This window comes from Hyperoodon ampullatus, assembly GCF_949752795.1.
Source record: "Hyperoodon ampullatus genome assembly, chromosome: 15".
Taxonomy (NCBI): Eukaryota; Metazoa; Chordata; class Mammalia; order Artiodactyla; family Ziphiidae; genus Hyperoodon; species Hyperoodon ampullatus.
Genome location: NC_136928.1, coordinates 57327934 through 57344707, shown reverse-complemented (window position 1 = coordinate 57344707; position 16774 = coordinate 57327934). Strand labels below are relative to the sequence as shown.

General features: G+C 43.3%; 1 protein-coding gene across 3 annotated transcripts in view; it reads right to left on the bottom strand.

The window, feature by feature from the left end:
• MAP4K3 (mitogen-activated protein kinase kinase kinase kinase 3) overlaps nucleotides 1-14287 on the bottom strand; it is a gene marked incomplete at its 3' end in the record, with an annotated part of 191680 nt that extends 177393 nt beyond the window's left edge. For all 3 annotated transcript variants that reach the window (XM_079721504.1, XM_079721506.1, XM_079721505.1), the window contains exon 1: nucleotides 13973-14287. In XM_079721504.1, the coding sequence (XP_079577630.1) occupies nucleotides 13973-14068 (96 nt within the window). In that variant the 5' untranslated portion in view covers nucleotides 14069-14287. The remainder of the gene's footprint in view (nucleotides 1-13972) is intronic.
• Nucleotides 14288-16774: the final 2487 nt, after the last annotated feature.

The window sequence follows — 16774 nt, the reverse complement described above, 5'->3', positions numbered from 1 at the left end:
TTTCAGTTTTTCACCATTGAGGATGATGTTGGCTGTGGGTTTGTCATATACGGCCTTTATTATGTTGAGGAAAGTTCCCTCTATGCCCATTTTCTGCAGGGTGTTTATCATAAATGGGTGTTGAATTTTGTCGAAAGCTTTCTGTGCATCTATTGAGATGATCATATGGTTTTTCTCCTTCAATTTGTTAATATGGTGTATCACATTGATTGATTTGCATATATTGAAGAATCCTTGCATTCCTGGAATAAACCCCATTTGATCATGGTGTATGATCCTTTTAATGTGCTGTTGGATTCTGTTTGCTAGTATTTTGTTGAGGATTTTTGCATCTATGTTCATCAGTGATATTGGCCTGTAGTTTTCTTTCTTTGTGACATCTTTGTCTGGTTTTGGTATCAGAATGATAGTGGCCTCGTAGAATGAGTTTGGGAGTGTTCCTTCCTCTGGTATATTTTGGAAGAGTTTGAGAAGGATAGGTGTTAGCTCTTCTCTAAATGTTTGAAAGAATTCACCTTTGAAGCCATCTGGTCCTGGGCTTTTGTTTCTTGGAAGATTTTTAATCACAGTTCCAATTTCAGTGCTTGTGATTGGTCTGTTCATATTTTCTATTTCTTCCTGGTTCAGTCTCGGCAGGTTGTGCATTTCTAAGACTGTCCATTTCTTCCAGGTTGTCCATTTTATTGGCATACAGCTGCCTGTAGTAGTCTCTAATGATCCTTTGGTGTTTCTGCAGTGTCAGTTGTTACTTCTTTTTCATTTCTAATTCTATTGATTTCAGTCTTCTCCCTTTTTTTCTTGATGAGTCTGGCTAATGGTTTATCTTCTCAAAGAACCAGCTTTTAGTTTTATTGATCTTTGCTATTGTTTCTTTCATTTATTTCTGATCTGATCTTTATGATTTCTTTCCTTCTGCTAACTTTGGGTTTTTTTTTCTTCTTCTTTCTCTAATTGCTTTAAGTGCAAGGTTAGGTTGTTTATTTGAGATGTTTCCTGGTTCTTAAGGTAGGATTGTATTGCTATAAACTTCCCTCTTACAAGTGCTTTTGCTGCATCCCATAGGTTTTGGGTCATCGTATCTCCATTGTCATTTGTTTCTAAGTATTTTTTAATTTCCTCTTGATTTCTTCAGTGACCACTTCGTTATTAAGTAGTGTATTGTTTAGCCTCCATGTGTTTGTATTTTTTACAGATCTCTTCCTGTAATTGATATCTAGTCTCATGGCGTTGTGGTCGGAAAAGATACTTGATACGATTTCAATTTTCTTAAATTTACCAGGGCTTGATTTGTGACCCAAGATATGATCTATCCTGGAGAATGTTCCATGAGCACTTGAGAAAAATGTGTATTCTGTTGTTTTTGGATGGAATGTCCTATAAATATTAATTAAGTCCATCTTATTTAATGTATCATTTAAAGCTTGTGTTTCCATATTTATTTTCATTTTGGCTGATCTGTCCATTGGTGAAAGTGGGATGTTAAAGTCCCCTAGTATGATTGTGTTACTGTTGATTTCCCCTTTTATGGCTGTTACTATTTGCCTTATGTATTGAGGTACTCCTATGCTGGGTGCATAAATATTTACAATTGTTATATCTTCTTCTTGGATCGATCCCTTGATCATTATGTAGTGTCCTTCTTTGTCTCTTCTAGTAGTCTTTATTTTAAACTCTATTTTGTCTGATATGAGAATTGCTACTCCAGCTTTCTTTTGATTTCCATTTGCAAGGAATATCTTTTTCCATCCCCTCACTTTCAGTCTGTATGTGTCCCTAGGTCTGAAGTGGGTCTCTTTTAGACAGCATATATACGGGTCTTTTTTGTGTGTCCATTCAGCCAATCTGTGTCTTTTGGTGGGAGCATTTAATCCATTTACATTTAAGGTAATTATCGATATGTATGTTCCTATTCCCATTTTCTTAATTGTTTTGGGTTTGTTATTGTAGGTCTTTTCCTTCTCTTGTGTTTCTTGCCTAAAGAAGTTCCTTTAGCATTTGTTGTAAAGCTGGTTTGGTGGTGCTGAGCTCTCTCAGCTTTTGCTTGTCTGTAAAGGTTTAAATTTCTCCGTCAAATCTGAATGAGATCCTTGCTGGGTAGAGTAATCTTGGTTGTAGGTTTTTCTCCTTCATCACTTTAAATATGTCCTGCCACTCCCTTCTGGTTTGCAGAGTTTCTGCTGAAAGATCAGCTCTTAACCTAGTGGGGATTCTCTTGTGTGTTATTTGTTGTCTTTCCCTTGCTGCTTTTAATATATTTTCTTTGTATTTAATATTTGATAGTTTGATTAATATGTGTCTTGGCGTTGTTTCTCCTTGGATTTATCCAGTATGGGACTCTCTGTGCTTCCTGGACTTGATTAACTATTTCCTCTCCCATATTAGGGAAGTTTTCAACTATAATCTCTTCAAATATTTTCTCAGTCCCTTTCTTTTCCTCTTCTTCTTCTGGGACCCCTATAATTCAAATGTTGGTGCATTTAATGTTGTCCCAGATGTCTCTGAGACTGCCCTCAGTTCTTTTCATTCTTTTTTCTTTATTCTGCTCTGCAGTAGTTATTTCCATTATTTTATCTTCCACGTCACTTATCTGTTCTTCTGCCTCAGTTATTCTGCTATTGATCCCATCTAGAGTATTTTTCATTTCATTTATTGTGTTGTTCATCGTTGCTTCTTTCCTCTTTAGTTCTTCTAGGTCCTTGTTAAATGTTTCTTGCATTTTCTCTATTCTATTTCCAGGATTTTGGATCATCTTTACTATCATTATACTGAATTCTTTTTCAGGTAGACTGCCTATTTCCTCTTCATTTGTTAGGTCTGGTGGGTTTTTACCTTGCTCCTTCATCTGCTGTGTGTTTTTCTGTCTTGTCATTTTGCTTATCTTACTGTGTTTGGGGCCTCCTTTTTGCAGGCTGCAGGTTCGTAGTTCCCGTTGTTTTTGGTGTCTGTCTCCAGTGGCTAAGGTTGGTTCAGTGGGTTGTGTAGGCTTCCTGGTGGAGGGGGTTAGTGCCTGTGTTCTGGTGGATGAGGCTGGATCTTGTCTTTCTGGTGGTCAGGTCCTCGTCTGGTGGTGTGTTTTGGGGTGTCTGTGGCCTTATTATGATTTTAGGCAGCCTCTCTTGGATTGGGCTGTGTTCCTGTCTTGCTAGTTGTTTGGCATAGGGTGTCCAGCACTGTAGCTTGCTGGTCGTTGAGTGGAGCTGGGTCTTGGTGTTGAGATGGAGATCTCTGGGAGATTTTCACTGTTTGATATTACGTGGAGCTGGGAAGTCTCTTGTGGACCAGTGTCCTGAAGTTGGCTCTCCCACCTCAGAGGCACAGCCTTGACGCCTGGCTGGAGCACCAAGAGCCTTTCATCCATACGGTTCAGAATAAAAGGGAGAAAAAATAGAAAGAAAGAAAGAGGATAAAATAAAATAAAGTAAGATAAAATAAAATAAAGTTATTAAAATAAAAAATAATTATTAAGAAAAAAATTTTTTTAAGTAAAAAAAGAAAAAAACGGACGGACAGAACCCTAGGACAAATGGTGAAAGCAAAGCTATACAGACAAAATCTCACACAGAAGCATACACATACACACTCACAAAAAGAGGAAAAGGGGAAAAAATAATATATCTTGCTCCCAAAGTCCACCTCCTCAATTTGGGATAATTCGTTACCTATTCAGGTATTCCACAGATGCAGGGTACATCACGTTGATGGTGGAGCTTTAATCTGCTGCTTCTGAGGCTGCTGGGAGAAATTTCCCTTTCTCTTCTTTGTTCGCACAGTTCCTGAGGTTCGACTTTGGATTTGGCCCCGCCTCTGCGTGTAGGTCACCTGAAAGCGTCTGTTCTTCACTCAGACAGGATGAGGTTAAAGGAGCAGCTGATTTGGCGGCTCTGGCTCAGTCAGGCCAGGGAGAGGGAGGGGTACGGATGCGGGGCGAGCCTGTGGTGGCAGAGGCCACCAGCCTGATGTGCGCCGTGTGTTCTCCCGGGGAAGTTGTCCCTGGATCATAGGACCCTGGTAGTGGCGGGCTGCACAGGCTCCCGGGAGGGGAGGTGTGGATAGTGACCTGTGCTTGCACACAGGCTTCTTGGTGGCAGCAGCAGCAGCCTTAGCGTCTCATGCCCGTCTCTGGGGTCCGCACTGTTAGCCGCGGCTCACGCCCATCTCTGGAGCTCCTTTAAGCAGTGCTCTTAATCCCCTCTCCTCGCTCCCCAGGAAACAAAGAGGCAAGAAAAAGTCTCTTGCCTCTTCGGCAGGTCCAGACTTTATCCTGGACTTCCTCCCGGCTAGCCGTGGCGCACTAGCCCCCTTCAGGCTGTGTTCACGCCGTCAACCCCAGTCCTCTCCCTGCGATCCGACCGAAGCCCGAGCCTCAGCTCCCCGCCCCCGCCCGCCGCGGCTGGGGAGCAGACAAGCCTCTCGGGCTGGTGAGTGCTGGTCGGCACCGATCCTCTGTGCGGGAATCTCTCCGCTTTGCCCTCCGCACCCCTGTTGCTGCGCTCTCCTCCGCGGCTCCGAAGCTTCTTCCCCACCACCCTGTCTCTCCCCCAGTGAAGGGGCTTCCTAGTGTGTGGAAGCCTTTCCTCCTACACGGCTCCCTCCCACTGGTGCAGGTCCCGTCCCTATTCTTTTGTCTTTGTTTATTCTTTTTTCTTTTGCCCTACCCAGGTACGTGGGGAGTTTCTTGCCTTTCGGTAGGTCTGAGGTCTTCTGCCAGCATTCAGTGGGTGTTCTATAGGAGCAGTTCCACGTGTAGATGTATTTCTGATGTATCTGTGGGGAGGAAGGTGACCTCCGCGTCTTACTCCTCCACCATCTTCTCTCTCTTACTCTTCCGCCATCTTCTCTCCACAACTAATGTTTAATTGTCAAGTTGTGGAGATGTATAAGAGGAAAATACCCACAATTACCTGAAAAGGCTGTTAAAATATTCTCCTTTTCCAAATAAATACATGTGAGAGACCAGATTTTCTTCACATGTCAACCAAAACAAAATATCCCAATAGGATGAATGAAAAACACATCTGAGAAACAGCTGTATTCTATTTAACCAAATATTAAAGAGATTTGCAAAATGTACAACAATCCCACTCCCTTCACTCAATTTTTGTTTGGAAAACAGTTATTTTTCATGAAAATGTCATTTATGTTAACATGTAATAGGTTTATTATTCTTTTTAATAAATTAATATTTTAAAAAATTTCTCAGGTATAATTGCTAATATAGTCAATAGCAATAGATATAATTAACATAAACAACTTTGGTGTTCTCAATAATTTTTAAGAGTACAAAAGGATTCTGAAACAGACTCTATTTTACAGATATTTCTGTCCTTCCTCTCTGATCCACTCTCATTACGATTGCCAGAATAATCCTGGGCACTTTCAACATTATTATTTCTTGTACAAAAGCCTTAGCGTTCCCAACATCCTGTCACTTCCTATCTACACAATTTTACCTGGCTTCCAAGAACTTCATAAATTGGCCCTGCCTTATCTAGCAAATTTTACTTCTCCATGCTCCCCAACACAAGTCTCCATGTTACTTAATCCTCCCTTTCAGTCTCTAACCCTTTACTCCTGTGGTTAAACGCTCACCTGGAAAGCACCCCCAGCCCCTATTCCTTCCTCTGCTTTCCTCCTCTCGCCCTGCCTCCTCCAATCTAAACTTTCTCATCGTAACGGCCCAGAGAGCAAATAGGACAATGCCTTGAACGTCAGGCTTAAACTACCAATGGAGTATAATCTTTAAAAATTTTGAATCACTATATTGTATACCTGTAACTAATATAATATTGTACAGAAACTATACTTCAATTTTTAAAAAAGGTGTGTACTTTAGTCTATAGGCCATGAGGAGAAGATTCTTTGAGCAGAAGGTGGATGATTTATACAGAAAGAATTTTCTTACCACCTCAAGTTTCTAAGAAGAGTTTAAACAAACTAAATAAATGTCTTCTTTGGACATACCTAAATTTACGGTCAAACCTAAGATTTTTCCAATAGACTTTAAGGACTAAGGGAGGTGATACACTGTCACATTAGAAATCCAAACCTAAAATCTCATGTCAAGGCAGCTGGAACTCTGAAACATGGCATCTTCCAGAACCAAAAAAACTGTAAAAAACAAAAGTAGAAAACAAACATGATTTCATATCTCAAATCTAAGGCCTTTTGGTATTGGTGAACAAAGTCCTCTTCCTGATTAGAAGTCCAATTTAATCATATTTTCAAAAAACAAAAACCAGTATGTAATAGCTATATATATTCACTAGTCTCTAAATGTCTTTACTTTAAAATGACAGAGTATTCTCATATGTATGTAAGTTATGAACATTGCTTATTATGCAGAAGATACATTAAACCCACTGATTTAGATTAGGTCTAATAATAAACCACAATGTTTAATTCATTCTATACCCACTATGGCCAGAGATCTAGGTCAAGCCCAATGTCATCTCCACTTTAAAACCTGCTATGATTTCTCCCAACCAGAAATAATGATTTCCTTCCTCTAAACTTAGGTAGTAGCACACGGTTTGTTCCTCTCATGCCAGTTCATTCATTCATTCCACAAATATTTACTGAGAGTCTAAATATGTGTTAGGCACTTTTCTATGTTCTGGGGATACAGCCATGAACAAAACAAAACCACCAGCTTCCTGGACTTACACTCTAGCGGGGAAAGAAAAGCAATAAACAAATAAATATAAGGTGATACATGCCACAATGAAAATTAGGGAGAGTAAGAGGCAAAGCTGAATTTTTTATAAAGCTAATAAAACTTACAGTTCAGGCCTCCTCACTTCCCCGGGGCCTCTATGAGGGATGAAAGTTACTGGGACACGTAGAATGTTGTTGGTGGGGAAGAGAAGCCCGGTGGCTATCAAGAAGCACTACATGACAGCATTTTTGATCAAATGCCTAAAGAGACCTCAGAAGAAAGGGACCTGACTCTAAGGTTACAGCATTTTGTTGGGACATCTTTTCTAACTCTAAATAATTATTCACTTTCACACCAAACTTTTTATTCTAATTTATTTGTTTTATCAACGAGGGTACCCAAATTACTGTATAAAGTTCAGGGCCTACAAAATCTGGATCCATACCTGGTAAAGACAGAAGTGGGGAGGAGCTGTTTTTTATAGGATGATAAGGAACAGGCACATTAAAAGGTGACATTTGAGCTGAGACCTGAGGGAAATGAAGAAACAAACCATACAGATATGGGGGGGGTTACAAGCACAGACAGCAAGTGTAAAACCACTGAGGCAGCAGCACGAGGAGCAGAGTAGGTTAGGAAGACAGGAGCAGGAGAAATACATAATAATAAACAGTATTGCCGACAATTAACTATTACTGAGTATTATGTGACAGGCACTGTCCCAAGTACTTTTTTTAAATATTTCTTTCTTTATTATTTATTTATTTATTTTGGCTGTGCCAGGTCTTAGTTGTGGCACGCGGGCTTCTTAGTTGCAGCACGCAGACTCTTAGTTGCAGCACGCATGCGGGATGTAGTTCTCTGACCAGGGATCAAACCCGGGCCCGCTGCATTGGGAGTGCAGAGTCTTACCCACTGGACCACCAGGGAAGTCCCCCAAGTACTTTTCTAAGCATCTCCATTTTACAACTGAGGAAACTGAGGCACAGAGGGAAGGATTAGGTAATTGGCTAGTGGGTGGTGAAACTAGGCAGTCTGCCTCCAGAGCCTGGTCTTAAATCACTATGCTGAATATATACTACCAAATGTAAAATAGATAGCTACTGGGAAGCAGCCGCATAGCACAGGGAGATCAGCTCCGTGCTCTGTGACCACCTTAGAGCGGTGGGATAGGGAGGGTGGGAGGGAGACTCAAGAGGGAGGAGATATGGGGATATATGTATATGTATACCTGATTCACTTTGTTATAAAGCAGAAACTAACATACCATTGTAAAGCAATTATACTCCAATAAAGATGTTTAAAAAAAAATCACTGTGCTGTGCTACAGAGAAGTCAGTTGTCTAGATTATGGAGTGTCAAGACAATCTCTCAGCCAATAAGAGATTTAATGTGCTAGAAAAGAGGAAATCAACACAGTTTTGATCTCAAATTATGATAGCTAAAAGTAGGTTCACAATTTATGTCCCTGTAAATAAAGTACCAAGTCTTGTCATTTTTCCTACTCCACACACAGTCCCTGGGACCTTTCCTTTCATATTACAGCTATTCAGTGTAGGATGAATGTTAAATGGACTCTCATGAGAGAATGACTAACTATTCATTCTCAATACAAAATAATTAGATGTTGTTTCACAAGTAAATATACATACAAATCAAATCTTGGAGGTAAGTACCTCCTTTAGGGAATCAGGTCCATATCAAAGTCAGGTAAGCTGTTTGTACCTACAGAAATTATCCCACAATCTGTTCCACTGTCATTTTCCACCTCAAATAACTACTGATACGAGGAAACTCTACTTTAATTTACCTTAAATACTCAAACAATCATTCTGAAGTTTAGGACCACTTCCTCTGGTCCCTCTAGACTCTGTCCTCCATGAAAGTAAAAATGGGCACAATCTGGATACACGTTTTATTTTCCTTCAGCTGTTCTTTTCTAAATGCTTAAGGTCTTCACGTCCCTCATAGGAGGCGAGGTTTCAGAACTGAGTTTTCCAGAAAAGTTCTTATAAATCCTGACTATGATGAAAGAATTAGTGTTTGATGATATTAATCGGAATACCATGAGAGACGCAGAGTTACAAACAAGTCAACACATAATTCACTGAATACTTGAACATACAAATTAATTTCCTGATTTCACTATCCAACCTTCAATTTTTCTCCTGGCAGCTTTCAGAGTCTCTCTACATAGATCACCATGTGAATGCTACCTTGGAGCTTAGCCACATTACAGCCTCTGCTTCAGAGGGAATGGCTTCCAAACACACACAGATAAAATCAATATCAACATTTCCAAAGCATGTTCTACAAGACACCAGTTCTAAGGACAAGCAATTGGTATTACAGAGAAGAATCCCATCATCAAGTAACTTTGGAGTTTGCTGGGTTAAGCAAAGTTTACCAGGTTTCTTTACCATAGGACTTCTCGGTCTCTGATACACTCATAGTACTGCTTTCCCTGGAGCATCCTGGTCACAGTTTTTTGTTTGTTTGCTTGTTTGGCTGCATCCCACAGCATGCAGGATCTTCTTAGTTCCCCGACCAGGGATCGAACCCGTGCCCCCGGCATTGGAAGTGCAGAGTCCTAACCACTGGACTGACGGGGAAGTCCCCTGGTCACAGTTTGGAAAATGCTTATGAAGTCCAGTCTGGAAGTAAAAGATGATTCCAAGGCTTCAAGCCTTAACAAACTGACTCTACTGGGGCTTTTGACATTGCCTCCATTTGTCAGCTGGAGATAATGGGCTAAAACTCAGAAGGCACAAGCTGGAGGCATCTGGGAGTCATTCACAGGGACAAAGCTAACACCACAAGACCAGATGAGATACTCCCTGAGAAACACGTGAAGACCAATACTTCAAAACAACCCTGCCTTACCCTATCTCTAGCTTTAGTATTGTCTCTCTAGCAATAAATCTAGAAAAACATCCGTAAATGAAGACTCTAAGGGTAGGAATAATACAAATTAAACTGGAAAACTGCCTGAGAAAAAATAGCATAATGCATGTGAAAATCATACTAATGTTGATAAATGTTGATAATGTGATATGGTATACAAAGACCTAACTTCTCCAAGTAATCGCTTTCAAGTGACAAACCTATAGATCATTCATTCTCTTCTTTTTTGGGATCATGGAACTCTCTGAGAATGTAATAAATACCAAAAGCCATCTCTCCAGAAAAACACACACACATACAACATTAAGCCTATAAATTTCCAAGGGTTTCATGGGCCCCCTGAGGCTCAACCACAGAGCCCTTTCTAGCTGTCAACTCCCAAGTCCCTGAGTAACTCCTGCTACAGATAGTTCATCTGACAGATAAAGCCCAGAGTTACAGGACATTTAAAAGTATGTAAGTCTTTTCTTTTTTTTTCTTTCTTTCTTTTTTTTTTTTTTTTTTTTTGCGGTACACGGGCCTCTCACTGTTGTGGTCTCTCCCGTCGTGGAGCACAGGCTCCGGACGTGCAGGCTCAGCGGCCATGGCTCACGGGCCCAGCCGCTCCGCGGCATGTGGGATCCTCCCGGACGGAGGCACGAACCCGTGTCCCCTGCATCGGCAGGTGGGCTCTCAACCACTGCGCCACCGGGGAAGCCCAGCCTTTTCTTTTTAAACTATATTTTCATGTACTTTAAGACAGTGCAGAGGAAATGTATATTTGCATTTTTTTGGCCTCAAAAAAATTAAAACGTATTTGTTGAGTGAAACAAGTCAACAGCATAAACAGAAGGGCATATGATGGTAATAATACCTTCACAACAAAACAGCTCTGAGAGGCTAAGTGATTTTATAAGGCCAAAGAGCTAATAAATTCTAGATCTTCCACATCCTAGCTCAGTACTTTTTAACTAAACCATGCCACCTTAAATATAATAAGCATATTATTACACTGCATAGGATATAGTTTTCAAAATAAAAATCACTTAAAACACCAACCTTCTAAGAATGACTATAAATAATTAGGCCTCTAACTTACTTACTTAATCGGATCATTCCATTTTTAGCACCTAAATACTGACAAATTAAGGAGCAAATTATATGTACTGGCTTTTGAAAAAAATTCTTTAAGGCACTACTCTCTAATCAACACCATTTGTATAAATAATGAAAATCGAAAACAGCAAAATACAAAAAAATTTGTTATCTTTATAGCATGAACATGACTATGTACAGACAAAAATACAAATAGTTTAAGCTTTGGGTCATTCAGCAAACAGGATATGATGCCAAAAACCACACAGAGTTTCTCTGCTTTGGGCCCCTGATATTAGAAGAGTCTGGCAGGCAGGGATCAAGCATCTATTATCTGATGTCCACTTGGCAGACTCTACAAAAACAGTGAGGCCTGGCTGCACAGCAGGAGTCAGGTATTCTAACTACTACTTAAAGATCCACTCTACCTCAGAGTGTGGCTGCAATTAACATGCTAAACTAAGTGTGTGCCTCCGTTTCTCCACTGGAAATTCGATAATACATTATCTGCCCATATGCTGGTTAAGGACACAGTAGCTAGAGCAAACTGGTTCACATTCTGGCTTTGCCACCTACGAACTTTGGCAAGTTACTGTAACTTCCCTGTGCCTTAGTTTCTTTTGATGCAAAATGGAGTTAATAACAGCATCTCTATCATTGGGCTATTGTAAGGATTGAGGTAATACATGGAGAAGTCTTCGAGCACTGCCTGGCAAGTAATAAGCACTCTATAAATGTTAGTTTCCATTATCATTATTTTAAACAGATGACAAGATTAATCAACTTATACCTGCACTGCACTTAGATGTCCTTAGGAAATTACAGGCCTAATTTTTTTACGTTTTAATCATGTGGCTTAACTACCAGCTGTTTTTTCTAAATATAGTAAATACATGGCCAATTATTCTTGTAAAGAACTGAAAAAGAACTGTCTACACTGCCACCTAAGCCTGATACATTAGCAAAGGTTCAGTTAACTTTTCATCTCAATATAACTAGACTCCCTTTTTTAAAAAATTATTTATTTATTATTTTTTTTTTTTTTTTTTGGGCTGTGTTGGGTCTTCGTTGCTGTGCGCAGGCTTTCTCTAGTTGTGGTGAGCGGGGGCTACTCTTTGCTGCAGTGCACAGGCTTCTCATTGCGGTGGCTTCTCTTGTTGAGGAGCACGGGCTCTAGGCACGTGGGCTTCAGTAGTTGTGGTGCGCGGGCTTCAGTAGTTGTGGCTCGTGGGCTCAGTAGCTGTGGCTCGCGGGTTCTAGAGCGCAGGCTTAGTAGCTGTGGCGCATGGGCTTAGTTGCTCCCCAGCATGTGGGATCTTCCCAGACCAGGGCTCGAACCTGTGTCCCCTGCATTGGCAGGTGGATTCTTAACCATTGTGCCATCAGAGAAGCCCTAACCAGACTCCCTTAACCAACTCTAAGCTACCTGGATTCACTCACTTCAACTTTCACAATCACTACAAATTCCAAGCACAATACCGTAATGGTTATGCTTACAATGGCCTCCTAACTGCTCTTTACCTCTGCCCCCCATCTCCACTCCCCACACTGCAGTAGGTAAAGCTTGAAAGCTTGTAAAAATCCAAGTCTAATTTCACTCTCCTACTTAAAACCCTGCAATGGCTCCTTACTGTCCTAAAGAGAAGTCCCACCTCCTTACAAGACCAAAGAGGCCTGCATGATCTAGGGTCATCCTCCCTCTCTGGCTACTGAGGCCACATAGGCCTTCTTTCAAATCCTCACCCTGCTCCTTGGGGCCTCCAAGCCTGCACAGATCATGCTTCCTCTATCTGGCATAATTCCCTCTCCTCATTGCCTCTGACTCCCCAGAGGAGATGAAGTCCTCCTGTTATACGCTCTCCTAACCCTAATCCTAATCCTCTCCTCTCTGCAGCACGAAGAAAATCAATAAAATAATTATTTAAATGGTTGTTTAATGTTGTTCTTGTCCAAAAAATATAAACGAGTAAGACTTGGGAACATGTCTCTCTTTCAGTGCTACAACCCAAGTGCTTAGATAGATGCACAGTACCTTATACACAGTAGGTGTGTCACATAGGTGACAACATAGACACCTGTGTTGTCTATGGAGAAAAGTGGTGATATAACTGATGATGGAAAGCAAATCATCCACAAAACAAGACTAATGCAGAATACTGGCTGCACTGTATTAAATATCTAAGTTACCATATGCATTACAAGTGAAGTAAAAGTAAAAACCTACTGCTTAAAGGTGGGCAAAATAAACTTAAGACTCAACTTTCCAAAGTAAAGTTAAGTTTCTTTGTGCATCCTCAGGTGTTATGTGAAACAGGTAGAGTTCCACTTCAGTTACCAGTAAGAAGATACACAACCAAATCAAGACTGCTGCCACATTTGGCACAAGCCTGCTCTTCTTGGCAGTCTCTGTGAGGCCAAGAGTTGAGCTGGCCAGAGAAGCATGATTTATCTGCCACATTTAGAAGTGGTCCCTCTACAACAGGAATGCTATGCTACTAATGGGCTTTGAATTCTAACCTTGCCAAACCAGTACCCTTCCTAAGTATTCAATTCACTTACATATAAAAAAAAAAAGCTGAATCCTATGTGTCCCTGACAAAAACAGTTTAATAAGGCATCACAGTCCAATTCGAGTTGGAGAAAAAGTTGCTCTTTCGAAAGAAAAGAAGAAGGAAAGAAGGGAGGGGAGGGGAAGAAAGAAAGAAAGAGAGAGAAAGGGAGAAAGAAAGGGAGAGAGGAAGGGAGGAACGGAGGAAGGAAGAAAGAAGTCATGCTAACCAGATCTCTTTTACAAAAGAAAGTCATTACTTGGAAAATTAAAAGAAACTGGTATGCGGATGCTAGGAGGCTAAAGGTTGAGGGGCTGTCGATGGACGCTGCCCAGTGAAATGACTATCGCCGGGTCTGGTGGGCAGCATTTGCCAACCCACCGCGAACAATCCCAGGTCCGTGGAGAGCATGCAGGTTTGACATAAGCCAAACCCCTGCTGTCCGGCTCGTCGCACTGACCCTGCCAATGCAACAAACGCGCAGACCCTCTCCGCGCGGTGAGGAGCGGAGTTGCCGCCGCCGTTCAGCGCTTCCCGGGAAATGCGCGTCCGGGGGAGGCTCAGGTAAGGACCCGGAGGTCTCGGGATTAAACATTTGGCCCTTTGTTCTCTGCACGGTCGCGGAGCCCTGGGCACCCGCCGCTCCTCCTCGCCCACCGCTCCCGGGCGCCAGCGACTCCCGCCGACTGGCAGCGCAGACTCGGGCGCCCCGACTCGCCGGCGCCCCTCGCCCTCCCCGCGGCGGGTCAGCGCCCCACAGCCTCAGCGGCGCGCGGCCCCTCGCCCTCACCTTGTAGACGTCGCCGTAGGTGCCGCTGCCGATGCGCTGAATCAGCTCGAAGTCCTCCTGAGGGTTCCGGCGGGACAGATCGAAGCAGGGGTTCATGGCGGGCCCCGGGTGCCCCCCGCCTCCCTCCCGGGCAGGGGAGGGGGGGCGCTCAGGGGGCCACACGGAGAGTGGGAGCCGCGGCGGGCCCCCTGCTCCCCCGGCGGTCACAATCGCCCGGCTCCACGCTGCGGCCGCCGCCGCGGACGACGACGACCGGCCTAACCGTCCCCGCCCCCCGCAGCCCGCCGCGGCGCCGAACCCGGGTCACACCCACACGGAGCCGACGACGCTCGCAGCCCCTCGCTCGGGGTGAAACTCCAACATGGCTTCCGCCTTCGCCGCTCCTCCCCCTCCCCTTACTCCGGCTCCTCCACCCTCCTCCCCTTTCCCGGCTCCCGCCCGACTGCGCAGCCGCGAGCACGGAGGGAGCGCTCTCCGGCCCCGCGCGCGGCCCTCCCCGTGCGCGCTCCGGCTCCGCGCGCTTGCCTGACGAGGCCCGGCCCCCGGGCCCTACTCGGCGAAAACGGCCGCGGCTTCCCCGCACGGGGAACCCGCGTGCGACCGCCGCTGTGCCGTGCCAGCAAAGGCTCGCCTGCCCCCGGGACCGCGGAGGGGGGGCAGGCAGAAAGGAGCTCCTATTCGCTTCTCATTTCCCCAGCGACAAAGTCTGACGTCGCCGCATCAGGTCCCCATCCTAAGCAGGTAGTATAGTTTTAATTTGCAAGACGGCCCGTGTCCCGAACTTTTTTTTAGAAGCAACTATACATAGGGCACAGACGAGTCCCACAGACTTTCTGGGATTGCGGGGAAGGGGTTGTTGTCCTGAGGAAATCCCCTGAAAAAAGTGAGCTGTGCTTGCTGCGACCCCTGACACTCGGGCCCTTGGAGTTGACCTGCCAGGGTGCAAAAAAGGACAGGTCAGGAGGGCGGCCAGGGAGGCGTGTGGAGTGGGTAGGCCGTGGGAAGCTCTGGAGGAAAAACACGCCAAACGGCCGCCAGCCCTTCCGCGTGGAGGGCGTGGGAGGCAGCCAGAGGCCAGAACTAAAGCAGTGCTTGACCTTCACCAGAGGCGTCTGGATTATCAAAGATGGGGGAGGGGACCAGCAAGCTGTCTAGCAACCTTGCAAAGGAGAGGTGGGGTGGGGGTGAAGGGTGGAGCGTGGACGAGATCCGTTCCCATATCTGAAATGTCAACCTGTGATGGTCCGCAAGCTCTACAGCTTAACTACCCAAAGCCCCACCCTGCTTCAGACCCAGATTGCAAGCCTTGCATCCCATGTGTGTGGACACCAGCTTCAAATCTTATTATCTGTCCAAGAAAGCCTCTGGGTATGTAGGGCTAATTTTCTGTTCTCAATAAACTGCCCACTAGGCATTTCCAAAAGCTTTAATCAAGTAGGTAGGTGATGGCCACTTCGGCAATACCGCTTTGGATTTTTGCTTCAGAAGCTGTTTTCTAGTACCCTTAGGCACCACACCTTCTGACCGATAATATTCCCTAAGGCCTCGTGGCTCCCCGAAAAACTAGGTCTTATCAAACTTGTTAAATATAAAATAAGTATAATCAAATAATAGTCAAGCGAACTATTTACAGTTAACTGCCTCGTACATTTTTATCTTTTCCATCTCTTTGCCTACAGTCAGATTGCATGTTTACTAAATTCTCAAAGAAGTTGTTTGCCCTATCTGTTGACTAAAAGATGTTGGAAAATGACCATCTCTTCACCTATACAAGTAGACCTTCAATTATCTAGTTTTTAATTATTTTAAAGCATCAGTACTAGGAGCATATTACTTACACTGCTGCCCTATGAATGCTTATCATTGGGTTTCTTCTAGATGTATCGACCTTAAAAGACTCTGGTATCTTGAGAATTAAACTCCTGACTATAAATATTATTCCATGGCTAAGGACCCTGTTTTTTGCCTGTTTAAGGCACTTGCCCAGAGGCAAGCCTTCCTTCAGCCTGTCCACTTTTGGAGAATTGTTTGGCCTCCTTAAGCCAAACACGAGGATAATTAGCCCAGGGTTCAGATAAGCAGACCTAATAAACTATCTCAAATAGGAACCAGTTCTGCTCTCTTTTTCTGCCTTTTTAATGCTGGAAAGCCAAATTCTCAGGATTGAATGCTGCACAAGAAAGTTCTAATGGTTTCACTGTTTTGTTTGCGAGGATTATCATCTGTGCAGATAACTTTGCATTTGCATCACTAATAGACTTCTTTCAAAGGGAAAAGACATTTCAGTAGGGCTGAAACAGTCTTTAAAGTTTTGTTTGTTCCATTTTGGCAAGGCCAAGCTAGTCCTTTTGAAAAGACATGGATTTGCATGTAAGGGCCTGATTTGCCGTATGGGTTACAACATAAAAGGGCTTTTGCAATCAACAAAGAATAAAATATTTTGCTGTTTGTAATACATACATACAGCCAAATCTGATGTCTTTTTTCTATTCTAACACTCCTCAGCTTCACTAGAAGTAACACTAATGATCACACTTTCTTTGAATCAGAGAAATAACTTCCCTCTTCTATGATTAGAAGCATCCTTAGAAGTCCTAAACTGCTTCTATGGCATCTCTCCTGGACTTACTGCTGCTTGAATACCTTCAGTAGAAGGGAACTCACTGCTTCTGAAGGACCCTGCTTCAGGATAAGATAGTGCTAGTGAATAATAACAATAATAAAAAATATCTAAAATTACCAAGTGCTTACAGGGTGCCAGGAACTGAGCCAAGTACTTTCCATGTATTATCTCATTTAATT